Source organism: Numenius arquata, chromosome 6 (assembly GCF_964106895.1).
Source record: "Numenius arquata chromosome 6, bNumArq3.hap1.1, whole genome shotgun sequence".
In the NCBI taxonomy this organism is placed as follows: domain Eukaryota; kingdom Metazoa; phylum Chordata; class Aves; order Charadriiformes; family Scolopacidae; genus Numenius; species Numenius arquata.
In genome coordinates this window covers 34,247,405-34,273,097 of record NC_133581.1, presented here as the reverse complement: position 1 = coordinate 34,273,097, position 25,693 = coordinate 34,247,405, and the positions used below count along the sequence as shown (strand labels likewise).

The following is a 25,693-nucleotide window of genomic DNA, read 5'->3' as shown; positions in this document are numbered from 1 at the left end:
TTGACCACGCAGAGAGCGACAGCGGCAGCAGTGAGTGCAGCGGCTTTAAATTTGATTTGGATCAAGACGGAGAGGGGGCTTCCCGGAGACGGAGAAGCCGAAGGAGAGCGGAGAGACCCGAAATGAGTCGGGAATCTCACGAGGGAGCCGAGAAGCTGACGTGGCTGGGGGCGGGCCGGGCGAGCCGCGGCAAATTTAAAAGTGGCTGCAGCCGCAGCAGGGGCAGAGCGTGTGCCGGGCGCACGTGAGCGCAAGGGCGGGTACGTTAGCACGCAGGCGCACGTGCGCAGAGCGTGTGGGGCTCGTGCGCAGGACAAAGAGGGAGAGTCTGAGGGCGAACGGTCCGTTCAGGCTCAGGAGAGGAAATGGCAACAAAACGCCCCAAAGCCCCTGTGAAGAAGAATGTGGGAACTCAGACCGAGCTCCTGCGCCAAGACGCGGCCATACAGGGCCCTGCCTGCACCGAATGCCTGAGCCTGGCTGTGGTACCACAGGGACCCAGAGACACCCATTGTGTGCGATGCGAGCAGATAAACGACCTGCTCAGGCAGGTGGTGGGACTGAGATAAGAGGTGGAAAGGTTAAGAAGCATTAGAGAATGCGAAAGTGAAATAGACTGGTGGAGCCGTACCCTGAGGCAAAGGCAGCAAGAAGAGGCTCTAATAAAAGTAGATGATCCCCTCCCACCCTGTCACCAGGCAGAGAGAGGGGACTTAATAGAAAGGGGGGAATGGAGGCTGGTCTTTCCTCGGAGAGGCAAGTGGAACGGCCAACAGCCTCCCTCACCTTCCCAGTTACATCTGCATAATAGGTTTGGAGTTCTGGATTTTGGGGATGAGGTAAATGAGAACGAAGAGGACGATCTACCCAGTGAGGCACCGAGGACTAGTCACCCACCCCCATGCCTCAGGACCTCATCAACTAAGAAAAAAAGGTGATTGTAATAGGTGACTCCCTTCTGAGTGGAACAAAGGGCCCAATCTGTAGACCAGACCCGTCCCACAGGGAAGTCACCTGCCTCCCTGGGGCCAGGATTAAGGATATACAGAGGGAAACTCACTCCCTGGTTCAGCCCTCAGATTATTACCCACTACTGATATTTCAAGTGGGCAATGATGAGGTAGCCACCAGAAGCCTAAAGGCAATGAAAAGGGACTTCAGAGTGCTGGGACGACTGGTCAAGGCATCAGGAGCACAAGTGGTGTTCTCTTCTATCCCACCAGTCATGGGGATGGATGAGGGGATAAATAGGAAGAATCAAAAGATCAACTCATGGCTGAAAGACTGGTGTAAACGGCAGGACATTGGATTCTTTGATCACGGGCAGATCTACAGGTCACCAGGCATGCTGGCAGCAGGTGGGGGAAGCCTAACCCAAAGGGGAAAAAGGATATTGGGACAAGAATTAGCAGGGCTCATTGAGAGAGCTTTTAACTAGATTTGAAGGGGGACGGGGTTGGAACCAGTGTTACTAAAGTGGTGCCTGGGAGTAGCGTGCCAGTGCTAGCAGGTAAAGGTGCCAGCAAGGCCTTGCAGCCTGTTGTGGCAGTTGATGAGGGAGAGAAGGACACATGTGGCAGTGAAGACATGAGTAGTGATAAGATGGTAACTGCAGAAATGTCTGCACATGAACAGGTGGGAATTAGTGCTTGCCCTCCCAGAAAAATAGTGGGACAATTAGCCCAGCTGAAGTGTATCTACATGAATGCACGCAGCGTGGGTAACAAACAGGAGGAGCTGGAGGCCATCGTATAGCAAGAAAACTGTGATCTGGTTGCCATCACAGAAACGTGGTGGGAGGACTCGCATAACTGGAGCGCTGTGATTGATGGTTACCAACTTTTCAGAAGGGACAGGCAAGGAAAGAGAGGTGATGGGGTGGCCCTTTATGTTAAGAGCAGTATTGTATGCCTCGAACTTAGCAATACACACGATGACAGCATTGAGTGTCTATGGATAAGAATTACGGGGAAGACCAATAAGGCAGACATCGTGGTGGGAATTGTTACAGACCCCCAAACCAGGATATAAAGGCAGATGAAATATTCTATAAGCAGCTGGCAGAGGCCTGACGATCACTCCCCCTTGTACTCATGGGGGACTTCAACTTCCCAGATATCTGCTGGAAATATAACACAGCAGAGAGGCAACAGTCCTGGAGATTCTTGGAGTGCATGGAAGACAACTTCCTAACACAGCTGGTGAGAGAACCGACTAGGGAAAGTGCCCTACTGGACCTGCTGATAGAATCATAGAATCATCCAGGTTGGAAGAGACCCTTGGGATCATCAAGTCCAACCATCTACCCTACACTACAAAGTTCTTCCCTATATCATATCCCCCAACACCACATCTAAACGTCTCTTAAACACATCCAGGGATGGTGACTCAACCACCTCCCTGGGCAGCCTATTCCAATGCCCGACCACTCTTTCTGTGAAAAATTCTTTCCTAATGTTCAATCTAAACCTACCCTGCTGGAGCTTGAAGCCGTTCCCTCTTGTTCTGTCATTAATTACCTGTGTGAAGAGACCAGCACCAACCTCTCTACACTCTCTACAGTGTCCTTTCAAGTAGTTGTAGAGAGTGATGAGGTCTCCCCTCAGCCTCCTCTTCCTCATACTAAACAGTCCCAGCTCCTTCAACCACTCTTCATGTGATTTGTTTTCCAGGCCCTTCACCAGCTTCGTTGCCCTCCTCTGCACCCGCTCCAGCACCTCGATATCTCTCTTGGATTGAGGTGCCCAAAACTGGACACAATACTCCAGGTGTGGCCTCACCAGTGCTGAGTACAGGGGCACAATCACCTCCCTACTTCTGCTGGTCACGCTGTTTCTAATACAAGCCAGGATGCCGTTGGCTTTCTTGGCCACCTGGGCACACTGCCGGCTCATATTCAGCCGCTTGTCAATTAGAACCCCCAGGTCTCTTTCTTCCAGGCGGCTTTCCAGCCACACTTCCCCAAGCCTGTAGCAATGCACGGGGTTGTTGTGGCCCAAGTGCAGAACCTGGCACTTGCCCTTGTTGAAACTCATGCCATTGATTTTGGCTCAATGATCCAATCTATCTAGGTCTCTCTGCAGAGCTTCCCTATCCTCCTGGGAATCAACGCTCCTGCTTAGCTTGGTGTCATCTGCGAACTTGCTGATGATACACCCTATGTCCTTGTCAAGATCATCAATAAAGACATTAAACAGAAATGGTCCTAACACTGAGCCCTGAGGCACGCCACTTGTGACCGGCCACCAGCTGGATTTAAATCCATTGAGCACCACTCTTTGGGACCTTCCAGTCAGCCATTGCTTGACCCAGCGGATCGTATGCTCATCCAGGCCGTGTGAAGCCAGTTTTTCCACATAAAAACTTCTGATAGTTAACTCAGAAGGTCTTGTGGGGGATGTAAACGTTGGAGGTCGTCTTGGACAGAGTGATCACGAAATGATACAATTTTCAGTTCTTGCTGAAGCAAGGAGGGGGGCCAGCAAAACTGCCACCTTGGACTTCCGAAGGGCAGACTTTGGCCTCTTCAGGAGCATGGTTGAAAGTGTCCCTTGGGAGACAGTCCTGAAGGGCAAAGGTGCCCAGGAAGGCTGGTCATACTTCAAGGAGGCACTCTTAAAAGCCCAGGAAAGAGCCATACCCAAATCCCAAAAAACAAGCAGGAAGGGAAGAAGACCAGCCTGGTTAAATAGCTTTGGCTGGAGCTCAGGAACAAAAAGAAGGTTTATGATCTTTGGAAAAGGGGCCTAGCAGGCAAGGAGAAATACCAGGAAGCGGTGAAGATATGCAGGGGGAAAATTAGAAGGGCCAAGGCTCAAGCTGAGCTCATCTTGGCCACTACAGTTAAGAATAACAAAAAGGGGTTTTTTCGGTATGTAAACAGTAAAAGGAAGATTAGGGATAATGTGGACCCACTGATGAATGAGATGGGCACCCTAGTGGTGGAAGACACGGAGAAAGCAGAGTTGCTGAATGACTTCTTTTCTTCAGTCTTCACTGCTAAGGCTGTCCCTCATGAATCTCTGGCCTTGGAGGCAAGGGGGAGGGTATGGAGAGAGGAAGTTTTTCCTCCAGTAGAGGAGGACCAGGTTCGGGACCACTTGGCCAAACTGGACATTCATAAGTCCATGGGCCCTGATGGGCTGCACCTGCGAGTGCTGAGAGAGCTGGCAGATGTTATCGCTGGGCCACTCTCTATCATCTTTGAAAGGTCATGGAGAACAGGAGAGGTGCCTGAAGACTGGAGGAAGGCCAACATCACTCCAGTCTTCAAAAAGGGCAAGAAGGAGGACCCTGGGAACTACAGACCAGTTAGTCTCACCTCCGTCCCTGGGAAGGTAATGGAGAGACTCATTCTAGATGTCATCTCCAAACAAGTTGAAGAGTGGGAGGTTATTGGAAGTGGGCAACATGGGTTTACCAAGGGTGAATCATGTTTGACCAATCTGATAGCTTTCTATGGTGCTATAACTGGTCAGTTGGATGAGGGGAGGGCAGCAGATGTCATCTACCTTGACTTCAGCTGCTGATGATACCAAACTGGGAGGGGTGGCTGACATCCAGGAGGGCCATGCTGCCATCCAGCGAGACCTGGACAGGCTGGAGAGCTGGGCAAGGAAGAACCTCATGAGGTTCAACAGGGAAAAGTGTAGGGTCCTGCACCTGGGGAAGAAGAATGTCAGGCACCAATACAGGTTAGGTGTGGACCTGCTGGACACAAGTTCTGAAGAGAAAGATCTGGGAGTCCTGGTAGACAGCAAAATGACAATGAGCAAGCAGTGTGCTCTTGTGGCCAGGGAGGCCAACGGAATCCTGGGCTGCATAGGGAAGAGTGTGGCTAGTAGGTCGAGGGAAGTCATTCTCCCCCTCTACTCTGCACTGGTGAGGCCACAACTGGAATACTGCATCCAGTTCTGGGCCCCCCAATTCAAGAGGGACAGGGAACTACTGGAAAGAGTCCAGCGAAGGGCAACGAAGATAATTCAAGGATTGGAGCATCTCCCTTATGAAGAAAGGCTGAGAGAGCTGGGACTCTTTAGTCTGGAGAAGAAAAGGCTGAGGGGAGACCTTATCAATGCTTATAAGTATCTAAAGGGTGGGTTGAAGGAGGAGGGAGCCAGACTCTTTTCAGTGGTTGCCAGCGAGAGGACACAGTGGGCACAAGCTGGAACATAGGAGGTTCCACTCAAATATGAGAAAAAACTTCTTCACGGTGAGGGTGACAGAGCCCTGGAACAGGCTGCCCAGGGAGGTTGTGGAGTCCCCTTCTTTGGAGATTTTCAAGACCCGCCTGGATGCAGTCCTGAGTAACATGCTCTAACACGCTCTGGGCAATCCTGCTTCAGCAGGGGAGTTGGACTAGATGCTCTTTATGGTCCCTTCCAACTCTAAAAATTGAGTGAAATTCAGTGACATTTTAAGAGCATCTGTTGGAGTCAGGCACCCATTGAGGGTTATCTGCAGAGACTTCTTCGGCAAGGAGAATATCCTCCTTTTGCCTCTGCCCAGGTCTTCGAGAGCAAGTTTGTCAAGGTAAGAAGTCGTTCCAATGAAATCATTTGGCATGCTCCAGATAAAATTCCTTGCAATTACTCTTTTTTTTTTTGCTCCCTCAGCTCCACAGGTATTCCTCACTCCTTTATTCTCACCAAACTTACTCTTTTCTCCTTGTATTTTCTCCTTTTTTTTTTTTTTTGTAATTTCACGTCTTACACATAAATGACCTGGGATCTTTTTCCATTTGGTGTTTGTACAATACCCAGCAGGAACCTGATTTGTAACCAGGTCTCCTTAATACCCCAGTAGTGCTGACAAAGACAAGGAATCCTCAGAACAGAGTGCCTCTTCCACCATGTTGGCACTAACAGCAAGTCCAGATAATGGTACTCAAGAGATTTCTGACGGCAGCACTCAGATACCCAGTGATGGGAACTACACAAGAGCCAGGCATTGCCAGTCCTCCTTTGCCTTCCTGAAACTTCTTCCCTCTCTTTCGGTTCATAGATATTCCTGTCTCACGATTGCACATTCACAGTGGGATAATGGTTATTCCACAGCCCAGTACATACAAAGCTACTGAAATAAAGTGGACTCCTGATCCACAGAAGTCAAGGGTATACCGTGGCTGATCTCTGCTAGCCAGCATTTCATCCATGTGTGGCAGCTGAGAAGTGGCAATTTTAAAGCTCATCTGATGTGCTTGCAGAGCCAAAAGCTGTTACCTGTACCAAGCTGCAGGCCAGCAACTTTGAAAGACAGAATGAATATTCCAGTTAAATTATGGGGCTAATAGGAGGAGGCACAACTGCTGAATAGTCTAGCGAGTCACTAGGGAAGTAAAGTCCATTTCTGGGTAGACTGTTTTCCATGCTGTCTTGCTAAGCAAAAAAGCATTCCAGAAAAAGCTGAAAACCACTCTGATGGGACTCAGAAGGGCACTCGGCAACATTGCACATTTACACTGCTTTAGTGCCTGGCTGCCGAGAGCTTATGTTAGAGTTGTTTCTGATCAGCTGCTCTGATTGGGAGGAAGAGCAACAGAAACATGCTGGACCTTATCTTGAACTAGGTCATCTGTGGCACATCACCCTGCTGGGGACAAAGTGAGAGGGATCCCTGTCTTAGTTCCTTCAGCTTGTGCATCTCTCATCATCTTGGATGACAGAAGCAGGTATTTTCCCAGGGGACTGACTGCCCTTCTTTGAGGCAGCAGTCTCACTTGCAGTGTGATGACCCCCTAGCCCTCCTGTGGGGAGTTAGAAAGCTGCAAGGTACTTTCTTCTCTCCACTATATTCAGGAAGATGTACTCTGGTGCTATTGTAAGAAAGGAACACGCTGTAATCCTAACAGAAGGCAATGTGGGGAGAAACCTAGGCCTCAAGGGCTACTGAGCAGCTCCCACCTTTCTAGTGAGGATAAGAAGTGTGCACATCAAGAGCATCAAAAATACTGTAAAGGAAATTATTTTGGTGATAGAGCGTTACTCATCACCAGCAAGCTCACCTTGAACAAAGAAATGGGACCTACTGGCACAAAGCTGAGGTTGTCTCGTCAAGCTCTATGAAGTCTATTTTGCAACAAGCTCTCCACAACTTGAAGATTAGATTTAGTTAAGTTTATTGTTTGAGCTTTGTTTTTTAACAGTAGCCATTGTCTCACTGAATTTTATAAACTATGGATTTATTTGTGCAGCTGTTACAAAACACATCTATTGGAAATGACTGTAACCGGTTTTGCTTGCAGGGCTTGATGTCTACGGAAAATCTGAGCCTGCTTCTAGATTAACAGGTGGCATCCCCTGCATGCCCTAATGACACCAAGGCCCACGAGTGGACCAATGGATTGAAAGATGAACCCTACAGTACAGTCACCCTGTGCACATCACTACTACTGACTGTCCTTAAAGCCAAGACAGGAGCCCACACAAGAGCTCCGCACAAGAGAGAAATAGGCTCTGTTTCACTACCAAGACACAGCAGTGAAAAGCTCTTTGTTCTCTGCAACTGTCTGTCTTTTCAGCGAGGAGAAGAGCACATGTTTTGTCTTCCAATTTTTAAGTCCATCTGATTTGCACACAGAGCATTGTGACTTTTTTCCTCCCCATTTGCCTTGGAGAAGGTTTACAGATTTGGGTCCAGCCTGCCCAAATAATAGCTTAATGGTTTTCACGTTCCTTCTACCTAAAAACTACCAGGATGCTGCTGTTTGCGTTTTCTTTATAGAGGTACAGCAAAAAAAAACCAACCCAAACCCACCCACATTCTCACCATCTCCTGCCTGATTTAAAGTTCTCATTACCAAGGACTCTGTCGTGGTTTCGGCTGCATTTACCAAAACCGGACTGACAGATGGCCCTTCCTCCCCTTCCCCCCCCTAAAAGAGGAGAGAGGAGGAGAAAGAGATAAGGAGATTCAGAAGTTTAGAATGAACTAAACTACTTTAATGAAGAATTAATATTAAAATAAAAATAAAGAAGAAAATAATGAAATAGATACAATATATACAAAACCGTATCAAGCTCCCAGGACGACAGTCACATCACCGGCAGGCACTGGGGAAGTCCCAGACTGGACTCAGTGACGAATGGGAACTGGATTCCAGCTCTGGAGTCAGGAACACACGGATCGGGATCAAAGGCAGATGAACAGACAGAGTCCTCTCTGGACGTCGGCCATCGCAGGAAGGGGCTGACCCTTTGATCCCTCAGCTTTTATACTGAGCATGGGGCAGATGGGATGGAATACCCCAGTTGATCAGGTTTGGGTCACCTCTCCTGTCCCCTCCTCCCCACCGATGTGACCCCTCTACGTTTTTTCCGTTTCCGACCCTCTAAGGGGGCAAATAACGAAATTGGCTGCCCTTGGTTGTTACAGCAATAAGTATAAGCAAGGGCCTCCCTGCATACCATCCCTTGGCACGGAGCATAAACATTGGGCTTATCATTCTGAGAACGAGCAGTTTTCTCCACAATATGCCGTTAATTTCAGAGAGTTAGAGGAGGCCTAGCTAGGATGTAAAGTTACAGAACAGAAAATTGATTCGGTTTTACTTCAAACCGGGACAGACTCTTAATGTTATTGGAGATCAAAGAGGCTAGAATTTTGTCTGTACTGATTTTCACAGGCTGATGGCAGCCAGTGACTAGCTGGTTTCCCTATGCAGTACTTGGGATTCCGCTGTTTGCATCCCCTGTTCCCCTTCCCACAACAAAGGGAAGAAAGGCGTTTTGAAAAGGAAGAAAACGTAGCTCTTAAACCACAAGAATTGGCCCAAGTGCAGGTGTAGTATCTAAAATTACTTGAAATGCAGTCAATAAAAGAGTTTAAAGTAATTTCTGACTGTATAGCTTTACTATAACACCATTAGAGGGACCTTCCAATTAAAGTCAAATTTTTTAAACGATGCATTTGCAAGACACGTTCCTTTAGCAATGCTATGATTAAAAGTGAGTGCTTTCAAAAGCAAACTGAAAGTCTTGTGTTCAAGGTTTTTATCTTTCCAATCACTTTTATTTATTCTGGGTTGTATCTTTGTTCCAGATCCAGAGCTTCAGAAGTTGCAGATTAGCACTGAAGGTGACTAGATTTATATCAGCTGGAGGTCTGGTCATTCCATGGCCAGAATATTTAGTCATTCTTAGTCATCAGTAGTCATTCATGTCACTATCTGGCAGTAGAAAAGAACGGTCATATGCAGAAACTGATGCACAGACTCGGCCATAGTTAAGAGTATGCTTGCCAGAATTGTCACTGTTCAGCTGTAATTTACGTACCATCTGACCTTCTTCCTAGCTTTCTTTTTAGAGTCACAAGGGATGGAAAAACCACTGCCTGTTGTGGTACCTACAAGCAAATAACCAGAAAAGGCTCTGTCTTAGGAATTTTATTGAAGCAGAGCTCTCTGTGAGGCCTGGCCTAAGCACGACAAGGCCATGAAAGAAACTTCCCACAATGACACAGTTGTTACAGAAATCATGGGCTAAACATCCTTTGACTTGAATACGTAGAAATAAATTAGAGTGGTTAAGTCAATGAGGGAGAAGAGTGCTGGAACTTAACTAGATATACTGTGAATGATGTACATCCTTATTTCACTTGTAATGGATTTGGGGCCTGGGGTTTCTTTCTGTTTTGGAATGGCCATCAAAGGATGCTTTATTGAGGATTTCAGACTGAATAATTATGTCCCTGTTTCATCCCACATGTCATCATGACCCCTTCGCCCCTGGTGGCATCACAAGTGGCTGCCATCTCCCCTTGTCACCTCTGTGTTGTGACACATTGTCGTGGGCGGAGTGATTAACTTCACTCATTAGAGAGAAGTGAAATATTTATTAAGGTGAGACAGTGATTTAATAAAATCAGTAGTAAATGCAACAGTGTTTTACAAGATTTGATGTCAAGGCACACTCTATTACTGCATAGAGTATAGGGTCAGAGAAGCTGTCAGGGAGACCCACCTGTTGAGTCACAAGGTTCAGAAAGGACCCCCTTGCTTTCTAAACTTCTCAAAGAGGGGTCTTGGGTGCGGCTGGATCCAATCCTAGTCCCAGACTTGGTCAATGGTTTATGGCTAAAGGATTATATATGCACAATCAACTCTTTATATTACTTAGCTAAGATTTCAAAGTTTAGCGTGCTATTAGTCACTTACTGAGAATCTGTTGTAGCAAGGAATCTCGCAGCCTCGAGGAGTAGAACCTTAAGCAAGCATCCTCACAAAAGGGAAGATCCTGGCATGCAGCCCGCTGCCATACAGGAGAGCCCCAAGGGCTCTTGGGCTGTCCACTATTTATAGAGTAAGATAATTGACCTATGGTCATATCCTCGTGGGAACAAAATACCTAGGTCCCCACTCCAGACAGTGTTTTGTCTGTGTTGCCAGCCATCCCCCAAAGTTCAGGTGCAACTTATGGCAACTGATGTTGTGATGGCCATGGTGGCCATGGCCTGAGCAGGAGCTGGGGGGGGCAGGGAGAAGAGGGGGAAAAACAGGGAGAGCACACCACCACACAGGTGTCAGTGTGTCTCCCTGTGACATCATGTGTGTCACCTGGGTGGTCATTGCATGTCACTGCCTGGGTCCCCTGCATCATCACACATGTCATTGACCACCCTTGCGACATCATGTCTGGGACCTCCACAGTCTCCCCCAGTGACATCACACATGTCATTGCATATAGTCACGTGTGTCATCTGCCACCACCCTGTCATCACACATCATGATGTACCATGTCATCACGTACATGGAGGTGACCCTCCCCACCACGCCTGTCAGTATGTGTCATGGGGTGTCAGCGCATGACATCATGCATGTCGTCCCCTGATATCAGAGGGCTGGCAGCCACCATCTGGGAGATGCGATGGCACCTCTGGGCTGCCGATGACTGGCAGCTTGCATGGTTCTCCCTTGGAGGAGAACCCCCGGCCCTCACCCCACCCCCAACAACCGCCTCCACCTGCACTGACCCCAAACCAGCCCCAAAATGGGCCGGGGGAGGGGGCGAAAAGACCATTTTTCAACAGCAGGTCCAAGAAACCCTGTTTCTGGGTCCTTGGTTAAAAGGGGCAGTTTTCTGACAATACACTGTCCCAATGGTTCAGGAGATTTTGAGGTGTTTTGGGGTGATTTGGGGCATTCTGGAGGGTTTGGGGTCTCCAGGCCAATTCTGGAGTCCCTGAGGCAGTTGTGGGTTGCTTGGAGTGGTTTTGGGGGTGGAGAATCTACTCATCCTAGACATTCCTCGGGGAGCTGGTGCCATAGAACTGAGGACGCAGGACATGGAGAAGACACTGCTCAACTTGTAGTGGGAATTGCTACTGCACCTTTCCTCCATAGGAAAAGCACGCTCTGGGGAGCGGGAGCTGATGCAGCTGAAGAGGCCACTGCAAGGAGCCTTGCAACAGTCTCCCGTTACCACCTGGACAGCAATCACCCTCCCTCTTTGAGAGACTCCATTCCATCTGGGAACTTTACCGTGTGCAAAGATGTCATAGAATCATAGAATCATTCTGTTCTATTCATTCTATATGAATCAATCTATCATGTCAATAAATCACTTGTTTGAACAAATACAGGTGGAGAACCCTGGACTTGCTCTTGTTAAATTTAATAGGGTGATTGCCCAGCTCTCTAGTCTGGACAGATCCCTCTGTAAAGTCTCTCTACCCTCGAGGGAGTCCACAGCTCCTCCTACTTTAGTTGATACCTGAAGCAGACTTTAGTATTCCATAAATGGTTAAACTGTAGGGAATGTTCTTTTAGAGAAGAAATGTAGCTATTTTAGTAGCCATCCCAAATGGTTTCAAGGACTTAGTAAAACAAGAAAGGATGTCCGTGGCCTTGAGAACATGGTGGCCTAAGACAGGGATGCAATAAATATGGACATTGTCTGACAAACAGATGGTAGCAGGAAGATCATTAGTTTTAATGATCAATTAAGTAGTTAGAATGTTTTGCCAACATGAAAAGTGAGCCAGAGGATACATGGAGAAGATGAAGATTGAGGAAGGAACGACCCTCACTCAAAATGAGGACCACCAGAAGGCACGACTACACATGCCCCAAATCATATTATAAGATGTAAATAAATTCTCAGAAATGTAATGAATATGCTAATGTTTTCTTGGAATTATATTGAATATGTATACCTGTTGTGTATAAATTTGCCTTGATGACAGTATTTGGTGTGCACAACAGGAGGAGCCGATCCCCTGTCACCCGGCGCTGCAATAAAGAATGCCTGCTTCCTAAACTTCAAATTGAGTGTTAGAAAGCGTTACCTGCCGCTTTGCCGTGACACAGTGGCACCAGCAAAGTTAACATACATTCAATCCCTGCATCCAGAGCAGTTATAAAAACGTGGGCTTTCTTCTGCAAAGTCACTCACTGCGTTACCGAGGCTACAGCGGAGCCACGGACACTTCTCCCCGCGGGGTCACGCTGCGTCAGCGCGGGGGGAGCGCGTCCCGAACACTTTCGGAAGCAGAGCGTTCCGATGCGGCGATTTCCGCCGTCACCGGTTTAAAAAGGAAGCGCCCAACGTGGGGCTCGAACCCACGACCCTGGGATTAAGAGTCCCATGCTCTACCGACTGAGCTAGCCGGGCGGCGGGTTTCTCATTTGCCATCCTTTCTATTTAACGTAGGACGAGCCGACTCCACGGTGCAGCCGCGTGGCCCTGCCTACTGGTCCCGCCCTTTCCTCCTCGTGAGCGGCTGGGGACTGCGCCCCGCTCTCGGCCGCCGCTGGTTGGCCGGTGTGCGAGCCACTGGGAGTGTGTTTTGTTGGGCTGTGCGGAGCGTGAGCGAGGCCGGAGCGGGAGGGGGGCGCCGTCCGCCTGTGCTTGAGCGCGCCGCTGCCATGAGCTCCATCGGCACCGGGGTGAGTGTGGCCCGTTCGCCCGGGGGGCCCTGGCGGCAGCACGGGCAGTCCGGTCCGGCCCGGCCCAGCGGTTCGCTATGTGCCAGCGGCGAGCGGGGGGGAGGGGGGAGATGGGGCGAGCAGCTGCCCCCTCCCCGCGGGAAGCTGGCGCAGCGCGGGCGGCATGTCAGCTTGGTCGCCTCGCCGCAGCCGGGGATCGGGCCGGAGCCGCTGCTGAGTCACTGCGGCCCGCTAGGCCTGGGGCGGGGCCGCCAGTGGGGGCCCTGGCGGGGATCGGTCTTCCCTGACTCGGGGCTTGGGTGGTGCGGGGGTGAAGCAGGCCCGGAGGGGTCTGCCGGCGCTGGAACGGCGCCGGGGTGAGCCCGTGCTCCGGGCGGGGGATGGCTGCGGAGTGGCGCTTTGTTCTGCTCTGGGGGGCACGGCCTAGCCTCGCATAGGCCTTACCGGGCTGGCGGGCGTCTGGCCGAGTCGCCTTGGTGGCCCTCGGGCCGGCTGTCACCTAGGGCTTGTCAGCTGCGAGGATGGTTGACCTCCTACCGCCTTCCACCTCCAGCGGGGACCGAGGAATTCAGCAGGAATAAAGCAGGGCTGTGTGTTTGGGTTCGGCCGCGGATCCTTCAGCTGGAGTTCCCAGAGCTCCTGCGCTCTCTTCCTTTGGTCCTGACCCACAGACAGCTCTACACTCAGGTGCCTGTCCAATAGAGAGCCTGCCTCTGTGCATAATACACTTCTGAACATTTTGAGTATATTCCTGTTATTATTTTTTTTCCAAAAATATAAAATCAATTTAAAAGGCACACTGGAACTTCCCATAGGTTTTAAGTATTGCGTAATGCATGGTGATTTCAGACCTGTGCAGTGTCTGAATTGACGAGATTTGAAGTGTGGGTATGGTGGTGGAATGACTTCTTGTAGCTGTGTGTGTTTGCTGCTGTTCACGTGTCTTATGCAAGAGGGCAGCCTGCTTCTGGTCCTTCATAGCTATCGATTTCATGCAGTGACAGTCTTGCATTTTTAAGTAAATAAACTTCTGAAAATACTGGGACATAATGTTTTTTAATGAGTTGTTTGTTTTCTTCTTCAGTATGACCTGTCAGCTTCCACCTTCTCTCCAGATGGCAGAGTATTTCAAGTTGAATATGCTATGAAAGCTGTGGAGAATAGTAGGTAAGATACAAATATCTGCATCTCTACCTGTTGGTTGGCCTTTTTTAAAGCAGAGGAATTGGACTAGACAAGCATGATGGCATTGCAGATAAAATTATGATGTTAAAATTACTTCTAAGCAACTGTGTCCCAAGATTCATTTTAGGAGGCTTCAAATTAAGTGTGAAAGTAGTATAATCACTTCTGCTTGCTAGAAACGGTTATGTTGTGGAGAACACACAGGAAGACAGTAAACTCACTCGTGTGTGTTAAGGACAATAAAAAATTTATCTTTTAGGGCAAAATCTGCAGGTCTTATTATTATGTGTAAGGTGCTTGGTTGTTACAGTAGTAGAGCTGCTGTAGCAGTATCTAAATCCATTTTATAGATGTGAATTGCACTGAAAGACTGATGTGCTCAGGGCCTCGTAAGTTTATAATAAATTCATAAGCATTCCTCAAGAAACTGGGGACATCCAAATTCTGCTAAAGGTACATCAGAACCTCTGTGAGTATCTGTCTTCCCTTGAGTATATGCAAAGGAATGCTATAAAGTGAAAATACCAACTGTGATCAAGCAGCAGTGAGACAATGCTAATCAGCATGGACTGGATCTCCTAGGTGTCCGATTGTGGCTACAGGCTGTCAAATAAGTATTTCGTTTATGCCATGGTTGGTAATTTTTGCCTGATGATGCACTTCTTGAGGGTTAGAGAAAGAGTTGTCACATCTCCTAGATCAACAGTGAATTTACCAAAAGGAGAGGTTAAACTGTCAGTGGTTTTCATACTACTATCGTTCGGCTCGGTGATGGGACAGCAGCTATGCGACAGCTCCAAACAGTGCTACCAAAACTATTTGGGTAGGGACTTTTGGCAGTCCCCTCCTCCTTTGTTTAAGAGTGAGCTTTGGCTTTTTTTCCCCCCTTTGTTGTCTTCAATGTTAAAGTGGAGTTGTAACAAATCTGCTTCTGGGGAAATTATGTCATTGTTTCTTGTATTTTATTAATTCTCTGTAATGTGTTTTACACTACAGTTCTGTGTGAGAAACTTGAATTTATCTTGTCTTTCAGTACAGCAATTGGGATAAGATGCAAAGATGGTGTTGTCTTTGGAGTAGAAAAACTAGTTCTGTCCAAGCTTTATGAAGAGGGTTCCAATAAACGTCTCTTTAATGTCGATCGACATGTTGGAATGGTAAGGTGCTACTTAATTTTAGTTTTTCATAAATTGAAAGGGACCCCCCCTCAAGAATAGAAATGTATCAATAGGAGAATCAATAATAAGTAGATTAAGAAAGTAATGTTAATGTTTCTGTGTACAGAGTCAGAAATGCTAGTGGGTTTTGTTTTTTACTGTTTTTTGTAATGTATTCTTGATTGCACACATGCATATAAATAAAATCCAAATTAAAAATGGAAGATATACATATTTTTGAGGCTGTTTTTAATTTTTTTTTAAACTGCTTTTCAGCATTCCAGTTGTTCAAACTTGAATGTAAATATAAACACAAGTGTTAAAGTAGTGCTTTCTTATACAGTTAATAAAAAAGGTGTGAAGGGGAAAACATGCTGCATACAGGAGTCTCTTCTCAACAGTCGCCAACAGGGAGTTGGCGACTTCTTTAAAGATGGGTGTATGGATTACTGGCTAATCCGTAATTGTGATACCAGGATTATATCAGGTAGTCGTTACTGTGTGACAGAAATGCCTGAAGCTATCTTTTGAATATATGTTATATGAAATATGGTTTGGGTTAGTGTAGTTGTGGCAAATCATAAGACACTACTTAATATGAAGATAATTTTGACTCTTGATTTTCCTAGTGAAAAATTCTATTCTGTATTAATATATAATCATATTGACATGTTTTGAGCTTGCTAGCAGATGGATAGTTTGAGTTCACTTGTAGTAGTATGTAGAATTCAGTAAATATCTTGGTTAAGTCACATAATTAGACTTTTTTTCCATTAATTTTATTAAGTTATTGCAAGGTATGTTTGGCCTAGCTGATGATAATTCTCATTTCAGGCAGTAGCAGGACTTCTGGCAGATGCTCGTTCTTTGGCAGATATAGCTAGAGAAGAGGCTTCTAACTTTAGATCTAACTATGGCTATGATATTCCACTGAAGGTAAGAAATTAGCCAGAAAACCTGAGTGAACTGTGCCTTCTTAGTCTTGACACAGAGAATTAAATTCTGTTATTTGAGGTTTACCTATAAATAAATGTTTCAAATTTTTTGTTTTCCTTTTCCATCTAGCACCTTGCGGACAGAGTGGCTATGTATGTGCACGCATACACACTGTACAGTGCTGTTAGACCTTTTGGTTGCAGGTATGTCTTTTGAACATACACTGTTTTAAGGATCTTTTGCATAACAATCACTGAAACTGCTCAAGTTGTCCGAGGTCTTTTATAAACTTGGAATCAGTAACCGAAAAGTCATCTCATAAATAGATTCCCCTCCCTTTTAGTGTGTGTGTGTAAAACGTGAGGTGAAGAATTCACATATGCATAAGAGCTTCTATGTAGATTGCCAGTTTGTCCCTGAATTTTAAAGCTGAAGATTTGATGCTATTAAATCTGTGATGGTCACAAAAGCAGAACCTTCCTCTGCAATCATCCTCCTTGCCCTGGTAGATAAAGAGTAGGTTACAATTACTGTACAGTTCTAGTACAAAGGGACTACTAAACGGAGATCTGCTGTCTAGTTACAGATAAGAGAAATGCTTCTTGTAACTTGCGGGTGCTGGGCTGTCATGGTAACACTAAACTGTTCAGACAAATTGCTTAATAGAATATAGCAGGATAGGAGGAGTTCTGCTCCAAGGAGAATGTAGGAAACCTGAGTTGGTGTAGTCTATAATTCTGTGTGAGTTGGTAGAAGAAGTGTTTCTAATTTCACATTTTCCCTTCCAGTTTCATGCTGGGGTCCTATGATGATGATGATGGTGCACAGCTGTACATGATTGATCCATCAGGAGTTTCATATGTGAGTGTGTCAAAAATATTTCCATATTGGCATAAGCTCCCCTCTTAAAAGTTCCTATTTAGATAAATAGTAAGTGTCGTTCCAAAAGAGCTATTAATTTTTTCTCTTTTTGCCTGGGAAGATCTCTGGTGAATTGCTGCTTAAAATGAACAGAGCTGAGTTTTGTGTACCCTTGTTGAATACACATTGTGTATTTCTTAGAAGTACAGTTTCTGAGAACCTAGTTTTAAAGCTTGGCTGTCACAAATTTGGGAGTTCATTCCACCTGGCTTTATCCAATGAAAAGTCCTGTGCGCTGCCCCAAAAGCCTATTCACAAAATACTTCAGATAGAGAAGGCTGTTACTGTGACACTGGCTGCTAACAGCAAGTCAAATCAAAAGATACTTTTGTTAATTGTTTCTACTGCTGCTTCTTCAGCTGTGTGTTATGCACAGGACAATACACACTCATACTGTTCTTATTTTTTTAAAATTTTTGTTCAATATATCCAATACCATAGCTGTTGAAGGAAATAGAAGCGCTTAATTGTTATGCGTTTACGCTTCAGTGTATTTTCATGGTAGGTGAACTTCTCTAATTCTAGTTTGTTCTTCCATTCACTGTAATAACAAATTAAGCAGGTATGTTTCTGTTCAGGAACTACTGAGCACTTCTGTTCTCTATCAACAGTGGTAGTACTTAATCAAGTAATTGGCTTCTATTCAGCAATTTGTGAATGTGTTCCAAGAGAGAACAATACCAAGGTTTACATAGCCTTCTCGCTGTGTGAGTAGGTTGAGGGTTGTCATAGGCTATGTGACAGTAAGGACTGTAGAGGGCTTATTATTTAATTAAATTTGCATGTGTGTTTTTTTTTTTGTTTTTTTTAGGGTTATTGGGGGTGTGCCATTGGTAAAGCCAGGCAGGCTGCAAAAACAGAGATTGAGAAACTTCAGGTACGATGTTACAATTTTGTGGTGCTGTTTCAAAACAAATAATTCTAGGTTATGTTGTTACCTTTTTGGATAACTAGAATATATAAAATATGTTTACTATATATTTATATAAAATATATTTTAGTATTACATACTAAAATATATTAGTATATAATTTAGTATTATATACTTTTTAGTATATAAATTAGTATATAATTTAGTATTATATACTAAAATATATAAAATACAGGAGAAGCAGATGGAATATTTTCTTGTGCATTCTAGGAGATGTTTTAGCCTCTATAATAACAGTATTTCTCAAGTCTTGCCCCTGGGCAATGGGTACTTCATAAGGAGTGCACACGTTCAAAACAAGAAAAGTAAACGTATACTCCTATGCATGCCAGTGAGCAAAGTAATTGAGTGAATATAAGAGCGTAACTAAGTTTTTAGTTGTGAATAAAGGTTTTAGATAATCCATTTGTTAAAAAAGTTGAAAAATCTGGTCTTGTTAAGGACAGTGAGTGGAACTGCAGAATACTGAACCTCTGGAATATTATGATTCTGAAAATGAAATGGCAAGAAATAAAGTCCTTGCCAGGTAAGACAGTGCTTCCCAGCTGGCTAGTGTTGAGGTACTGCCTTTTTTCAAAAGATCTGTTCCAGTAGCTTGCTGTTGCTGACTGTAATACGCCTTTCAAAACACTTTTTACATGTCTGATGAAGAGAACTTTAGTGCTGTGAGCACTGGAAGAGTACAACTATATGGCACACCATCATGACCAAAAAGAGCTGTTTCTGTTCAGCATATCTTGCTTGCACAATACTGTAACTTGTGAAGCATTATGAGAAAGTTCTGTGGGTGCACACTGAGAAGTTGTTTATAGCATTCTGAATGAGCATGCAAACAGTTGGCTGTGTAGAACTAGTCTGTGGAGGGAAGACTACTGAAATGTACTGAAGTGTGCCTTAAGCTGATTGAGAACAATGTTAGAATCCTGAAAGACGTCTGTCCTTCTCTTGTGTTTCACTATTTGACAGTCTTGGAATTGGAGACAATTAACATGCGACAACCCTACTCCTCATCTGTCTCATTTCTTACTTTACTTCATCTTTTTATTTCTTACTTTCATCTGTCTCAGTTCTTACTTTATACTCTGTTTATATGTTATTTATGGTTTTGGTCTGCAGAAGTACATCACAGCTGTTCATGGAAAGGTTCAGAGTTCATATGGTTCACGCTTTTAAGAATAGTCTGTTTATGGTGTTGTAGCATCATAACTGAAAAATTACAGAAAAAATTAAAATGTTCCTATGCTTGATTCCTTCAGTCTGGAATCTGGTCAGATGCCTGAATACCAAATTAAAACGCCTACAAGATCATCTGATCTTGATACTGGAATTGTGGCATCTGAGAAATCATAATTTCAGTTTCCATGTGTGCAAATTGGCAGAAAGGTGGTATGTTGGGTAACACATAATCTAATCCCAAAAACGAATTTTCTGTGCAGTGCTGGAATTTTCAAAAACTTGTTTTATTGATTAATTTTTGTACAGCTAATAAGTATGCGTATTGCTTGAACTTTACAGTAGAGCGTATAAAATTTAGTACATGGGAACAGTGATGTGCCATATGGCCTAACTGCATTTATTTGTTGAATGGCTTGTTTGCAGAATGTCTTCAGTAACGCATATGATCTTGTCACAGCAATGTGAAACAACTCCAGCCCTTGCTTTCTGTTAACTGTAGACTGGGCAGATTTCTGGGTCAGAGACAAGATGACTTTGTCAAAAATGAAATGGGAAAACGACAGAAGTACAAAACCTTTTGTGGGTTGATAGTGCCTACAGTAGCCTGTCAACTGAGACTTGTTCCCGTGGAAGAAGAGACTACAGGTAGAAAGTAAGAGGCAAGCAGGTAGTCAAAACTTTAAACTCACCTTACAGATACTGCAGAGAAGGTACTGTACTTGGGGGGGGCATAGTATGCAAAACCCTCACACGTAGCTGAGGTCGCACGCAGAAAACACTGCATTGATTACATCTGTTGCATCTTATGCAAATATCTGGTATCTTCAGCTGTGGGAAAACTTGTAGTCTTGTGGAGAGTACTTGAATCTCTTAATCTCTTCTGCAGTGCTTCCCATGCAGCTCTGATGCTGTGTATGACTTTTTGATATATAGACATAATTGTACTTAACTCCTGGGATAAACTGTTACAGCGTTTACTCCTATTGTCCTCAGAATTAACATACCTGGGATGGGAAAAATGTAATGGCAATAAATGAATTTACTTCAATTTTCTCGTTTGTAAGTATATGTGATAGTAGCAGACTTTAAGGTTTTCCTGCTTCATTACTAACTTTATATGGTTAAATACACATAGCAATTTAAATGTTTGCGTAACACAAGTTATTTGTACACAGCAGCCTGTGCTGTGGATCCATTGTCAGTAATGTAAGGACTGGGGCAATGGGTCTCTGTCTGTTCAGGAAATGTCTTGGGATGAGATTGTGATGGCATGTCTGTCTAACTAGACATGGGCATTTTTTCTCTGGTCCATTGCTTCTGTGGAGTTCACCCCGGAAAATGCTGTGACACTCAACATGAACGAAGGACTGTTGTTATCTTAATTCCTTCACCAGTGTCTCAAAACTAACTTCCATACTACAGCTCTGAAAACATTTTGAGAATCAGAGATGGTAAAATATATATAATTTATGTGTTACCTTCTGAGCTCAGTATAAATAATAGGGAGAGAAAGAAATTGTAACTTATTTTGAACTTGAAAATCATTTTATGCTAGGGGAAGTGTCAGTAAAATGTGTAATGTACTGGACTGTATTTTTTCACTGACATCCTTTTGGTTCCAATGAATAATGACAGGTGCATTTTTGTGAGTGTAGTATCAAAGGCCGATGTCCATATGGTTTGTGTAAATGAAACTTTCAGAAAGGAAATGAGGCTAATCTTGTTTTGAACCTGCATTAATGAAATGTACATATTACTACTTCATAGTCTAGAAGAGTTGACTTGGCAAGAGGTTTGACTTACAAAGCATTATTATGTCATGGAAATTGGCACCAGACTGTGTTTTGATTAACTGTGAAACTGTCAGAAGACTCTGATATAACAGTGAGAAAATCTAAAATGAGATGCTGATACCTTGCTCAGGTATGCAGTTGGTTGTTAACACTGGAACAATATTCTTCTCATAGGGCGTTACTTAAGTCAAAATTGCTTGCCTAAAATGTTGCTAAGAGCAAAAGTATTGCTATGCTACCTAGAAAGAACACAAATATTATACGTGAAAATACTGTGCCTCCCCCATACCCCAATGTGGTTAATTTATATCAGTTAATCATAAAGCATCTAAGAACAATTTGAGTTCATATGATGTTAAGGTTTATCTGTTCAGCTTGTTGCCTTCCAGCTGATGAGTGCTTTAAGCTGAGGAAGTTTCCATGTAACGTTTTTTTCATAGAATCTTTCAGTTGTAAAATTCTTCACTAGAAGAATGACTTGCATATAGCAGGCTGAAAGGCGTATAACAGAGAACAAATGTGGCTCTTAACTTTTTGTCACTTCTATCACTACTAAACAGTAAGCTCATTGGGCATGTGCACAGCCACTCATGTTCTGGCCTTCTGGAAATGAAAAACAGTATATTCTCTTAAGCTGTGTATTTTTTGCCTACAGATGAAGGACATGACCTGCCGTGATGTTGTTAAAGAGGTTGCAAAAATGTAAGTCTCCAGCCTGTTTTTCCAACTCGACAAAAATCTGTACTGGTGAGCTTGCTATGGTTTCACACTGAAGCTATTCCTTTTGTATTGGGTACCAGGTTTCATTTGTACTAGATGAGCGTTCATGCTGACTCTAGTATCTTCTGCTATTGTTTTTTCTTTACTTGTGAGATAGGATATGCCACTCAGTAGTGAAAAATGCCAAAGGATGTGAAAAAGATGTCTTTTGATCTCATCTGTTACTTCTTACAGGTGCAACTTGCAGCACCAGTGGATTAAAAGTTAAACTGTCTGAATGTAGTCACTGGTTTTAAAATATATAAACCCGGTGACAGATGGGGGGGAAAGTCCTCAATGTCCTGATGTTGAAGAAAGAGCAGTATGCTGTTATGCAGGTTAAACAATGAACTGATGCTTCAGACATTAAATAGCAGTCTAGAAATGCAGTTGAGGTCTTTGACCCAGCCTTCCTATTTGCCTAAAACAACCCAAGTGCTTAAGAAAGAAGCAAAGTCTAACTCCTTGTTTAAAGATGTATATAGGGTATAGCTGGTCTTATTTAAATGATAAAGCTTGATACCACATGAAAAGACTGGAAATATTTAATTTGCAATTTACTGATGCAATTTAGGACAACACGGCACTGATAGAATTCCCTGTAATTACTAATACTATTCCACAAACTCTATGTGAGGATAGTGTACTTACAGGGGAGGAAAAAAAGGTGCCATTCCATAAGTCATATACTAGTGAGGGCAAAAAAAAAGATACTGGGAAGAGAGAAGACTTTCTGCTAGGTAGAGCATGAATTGGCCATCTATCTTGAAAATACTTTGTGACGTAGTATCTCTTCAAACAAATACAACTCTCAGGTATCTACACTACTTCATTTTAGTGCTTTAGGGACATGTTCTGTGCTTGTCACAAATTTAATAATCTGCAGCTGCAAAACTAATCTCCAGCACTTTATAACCTTCTAAGTGATAGCCATAAAGAAGTAATAAATATGCTTCTATCATTGGTGTTTGAGCATGTGAGTTTATTTCGAAGTTTGTGTCTGAGGCTCTCAGACACAGCTAGAGGCAAAAACTTGTAGGATCTCTGTTCTTGAAACTTAGCAAGGACTTCACAGCAGTTATGGCTCAAGTAAGGCACGGATTTTCAAATAATGAAAAGGCTTCTGTTCTGTAATTCTGCTTCAGCTCAAAACTTAACAGCAGCTCTAGATATAATTCTGGTTTTCAGCTCCTTAGTAGCTGAACAAGATGGCAATATAACAGAGATTTTAATGATTTAATCATTTTAACAACCCTAAAATACTAGACAGAGTCTAGAGTAACGATTTCTTCAAGAGCTTGTAATGGTACATGCTGTTGCAAAGGGCTTGTCAGCTGAACACATAAGAAAGGCCTATGGATCATCTTAGGCAACGATCAGTAAGTCCAATCTAACAGCAACAGAAGGGTGTCAGAAGAATATAAGCATGTAATGATATTTCCTTGGACACCATTGTTAACTTTGTTCTCTATATTTGTTTCACAATACTTTTATCAAACTTTATTGGAAGTACTTCATGTGTTGCTGAAGATGTCCTCCTTGGTATCTCCAAGCTTTCTATGTTAGCTAGAAATAGCTGGTATTTTTCCACTTGTGACTTAGTTTGTTTCAGAAAGCATTAATAAGGAATACAACCTTCTCAACAGGTGAAGCCACAGGTTATTTTAAGTTTTACTATTGTTTTGAGTGCATGTTTCAACTCAGGGTTGTTATAGTTTGTTTACATGTTCTGCCACTGAGTACTAAATACTATAATGCAGTCAAATCAGTATTGCTGTTATAGCATCGTAAGATTTTTGTCCCACAGACTAAGGAGGGATTTTACTAGTCTGGATGGTATTATGTATGCTGTGCTACCACTTGTATAAATTCTGATTACCGTCATGTTTGCCCTAGGTGTGACAGTCTGTATGGAGATCTACGTACAGGCTTCTAATTAGACACAAGATACTATGGTGTTGGGATTTAGTCTTAAGTGTAAACTGAAATAAGATATACAGAGGAAATAAAGGACACTCCTAACTGTATTACAACCAATCTAGCAGAAGCAGGAAATGATGATGTAGCCTTGGTTCTGCAGTATCTTAATGTTTGTTCTGATTATGGTAACTTGAACATCTCAACCTGCATCTCAGCTGTAATCATTTAATGTGTTGTTATACTAGCAATTAAGCCTGGAAAATTCTCTAATGGGTGTTTTTGTGTGTGTGGGCAGGGAAGAAGGCACAGGGAGAGCTTCTGTTAACCATAGAAAGAGTACTTCAACAGAAGAAATCTGTGAAAGGAAGAAAGTATCTTTAGCCTATTGATCAATCTGTTCTAATCTGTACTTTCTCTGTTCCCTCTAGAATCTACATAGTTCACGATGAAGTAAAGGATAAAGCTTTTGAGCTGGAACTCAGCTGGGTTGGAGAAAGTAATGCATTTCTGTAATTTCTATAAACACTATAGAAAATATTTAACTTTCTGTAACTAAAGTAAAGCATTGCTGCTTAACTTCACTCTGTACGTTGAGGTCTTAAGACGTACTCTTTTTATTGGCAGTAACCAATGGAAAACATGAAATTGTTCCCAAAGACATCAGGGAAGAAGCAGAAAAATATGCCAAGGTAAGGTCTGACTTTGGCAGTGTTTCAGTGCTTCACTTGGTTGTCAAGTCTAGAGTAGAAGGAACTAACTGAAGATTAGGCTTCTACAGTTGTGATGGCTGGAAAAATGTATAGTTACAACACACATCACTTGAGCATTAGCTGATATTATTCTGAAGGGACAATTGTGAAGTTTACAGCGTAATCCAGGGTTAGATCTTACTTTCAAAAACAAGTGCAATTCAGCATGCTTGCACAGCTGGCGTGTTTCCCCTTCAAAAGTAAATGTAAATGTATTAACTCTTCAACAGTGGTATAAGTGAGTAGGAGAGGTAGTAAATCATGTTGCCTGGATCAGTTTTTAAAGGTAACTATCTGGACTAAGTTACAGCATTTAACAGCTTTGCTTTTGTTCTAAAAGTAATGATGGTGCTGAGTATTACCTCCTAAAGATATGAATTAGCCTGCTGAATACAAAGGCTTTGAATAGATTGAGAGGATTGTAAAGCTACAGCAAAACTCATTTTGCTAATTACAGGCCATATTATAAAGCAACTGTTAAACTATTTTTAATTATTTTTTTTTTAAAATAGGAATCTTTGAAAGAGGAAGATGAATCAGACGATGACAATATGTAACACATTGTTACTTCGAGACAAGTTCAACTTTTCTTAACTTAGAACAGGTTTGTTTATAATGCATTAAGCATGGGATGCTAATGTGTACTTGTTGGAAGAAACTGAACGATCAACTTTCACTAATAAATTTTCCATTTTACTGCCTGTTAGCTTTTATTTCAAGAGTATAGGCCAGCATCACAAAGAAGCGACCGTACTCTGTATCAAAACAGACATTAAGAAGGAAAGAGATTATCAGGCTGGTGTTGCTTTCTCTTATTACAGCACTCTATTTGAGCCAAGCTAGGTACAGAAAAACAATCTGTTTAGAAATTTGAGAAGTCTCTTGTTTATACTGCAGAGTTTAATATTAAAAACTAGTACTTGGTTGTTCCTTGATTAACCAGTATCACAATTTGCAGTTCATTCATAGCCACGTTTTGTGATTGCTCTTGGCAGAAGAGATGAGAACATACCTAACTGTAAAAGAGCTGGTTACAGGTTAAGGTGATGTGCACAGCTACAGCCTACATAACAAGCAAGAGTTCAGGAAAAGGAGTTTTAATCTGAAGTATTAAGCTTAGGTTTATCTGAAGAGTAGGAGAAATTAAAAACTAATCCAATTTAAAATAGCACTTGGGTTAAGTTCTAAAGCTACAAGGTCTATTAAGCAATGTAACTAGAATTAATGCTTTTAAGAGCTAACCTATTTTTAAACAGCTTAATTCAGCTGTAGTTTCTTAAACC

At 43.4% G+C, this 25,693-nt stretch overlaps 1 protein-coding gene and 1 non-coding gene across 2 annotated transcripts; one reads left to right on the top strand and one right to left on the bottom strand.

Annotated features, from left to right (window-relative positions):
• Positions 1–12,535: 12,535 nt before the first annotated feature.
• Positions 12,536–12,608, bottom strand: TRNAK-CUU (transfer RNA lysine (anticodon CUU)). The gene has a single exon. It is a non-coding gene; the product is annotated as a tRNA-Lys (tRNA).
• A 147-nt stretch (positions 12,609–12,755) lies between these two features.
• Positions 12,756–25,354, top strand: PSMA3 (proteasome 20S subunit alpha 3). The gene is made up of 11 exons (XM_074148649.1): positions 12,756–12,883; positions 13,968–14,050; positions 15,102–15,225; positions 16,060–16,161; positions 16,291–16,364; positions 16,950–17,022; positions 17,894–17,959; positions 21,638–21,684; positions 24,090–24,157; positions 24,286–24,350; positions 24,923–25,354. Exons 1-11 carry the CDS (start codon positions 12,863–12,865, stop codon positions 24,965–24,967), a joined length of 768 nt encoding a protein of 255 aa, XP_074004750.1. The 5' UTR covers positions 12,756–12,862; the 3' UTR covers positions 24,968–25,354.
• The last annotated feature ends 339 nt before the right edge of the window (positions 25,355–25,693 follow it).

Bases quoted from the DNA above. Each gene is read 5' to 3' on its own strand.
- PSMA3 (XM_074148649.1), top strand. From the start codon at position 12,863: ATGAGCTCCATCGGCACCGGG. The intron at 15,226-16,059 runs GTAAGGTGCTAC...TTCTCATTTCAG, and splicing joins TCGATCGACATGTTGGAATG to GCAGTAGCAGGACTTCTGGC. The intron at 17,960-21,637 runs GTACGATGTTAC...TTTTGCCTACAG, and splicing joins CAGAGATTGAGAAACTTCAG to ATGAAGGACATGACCTGCCG.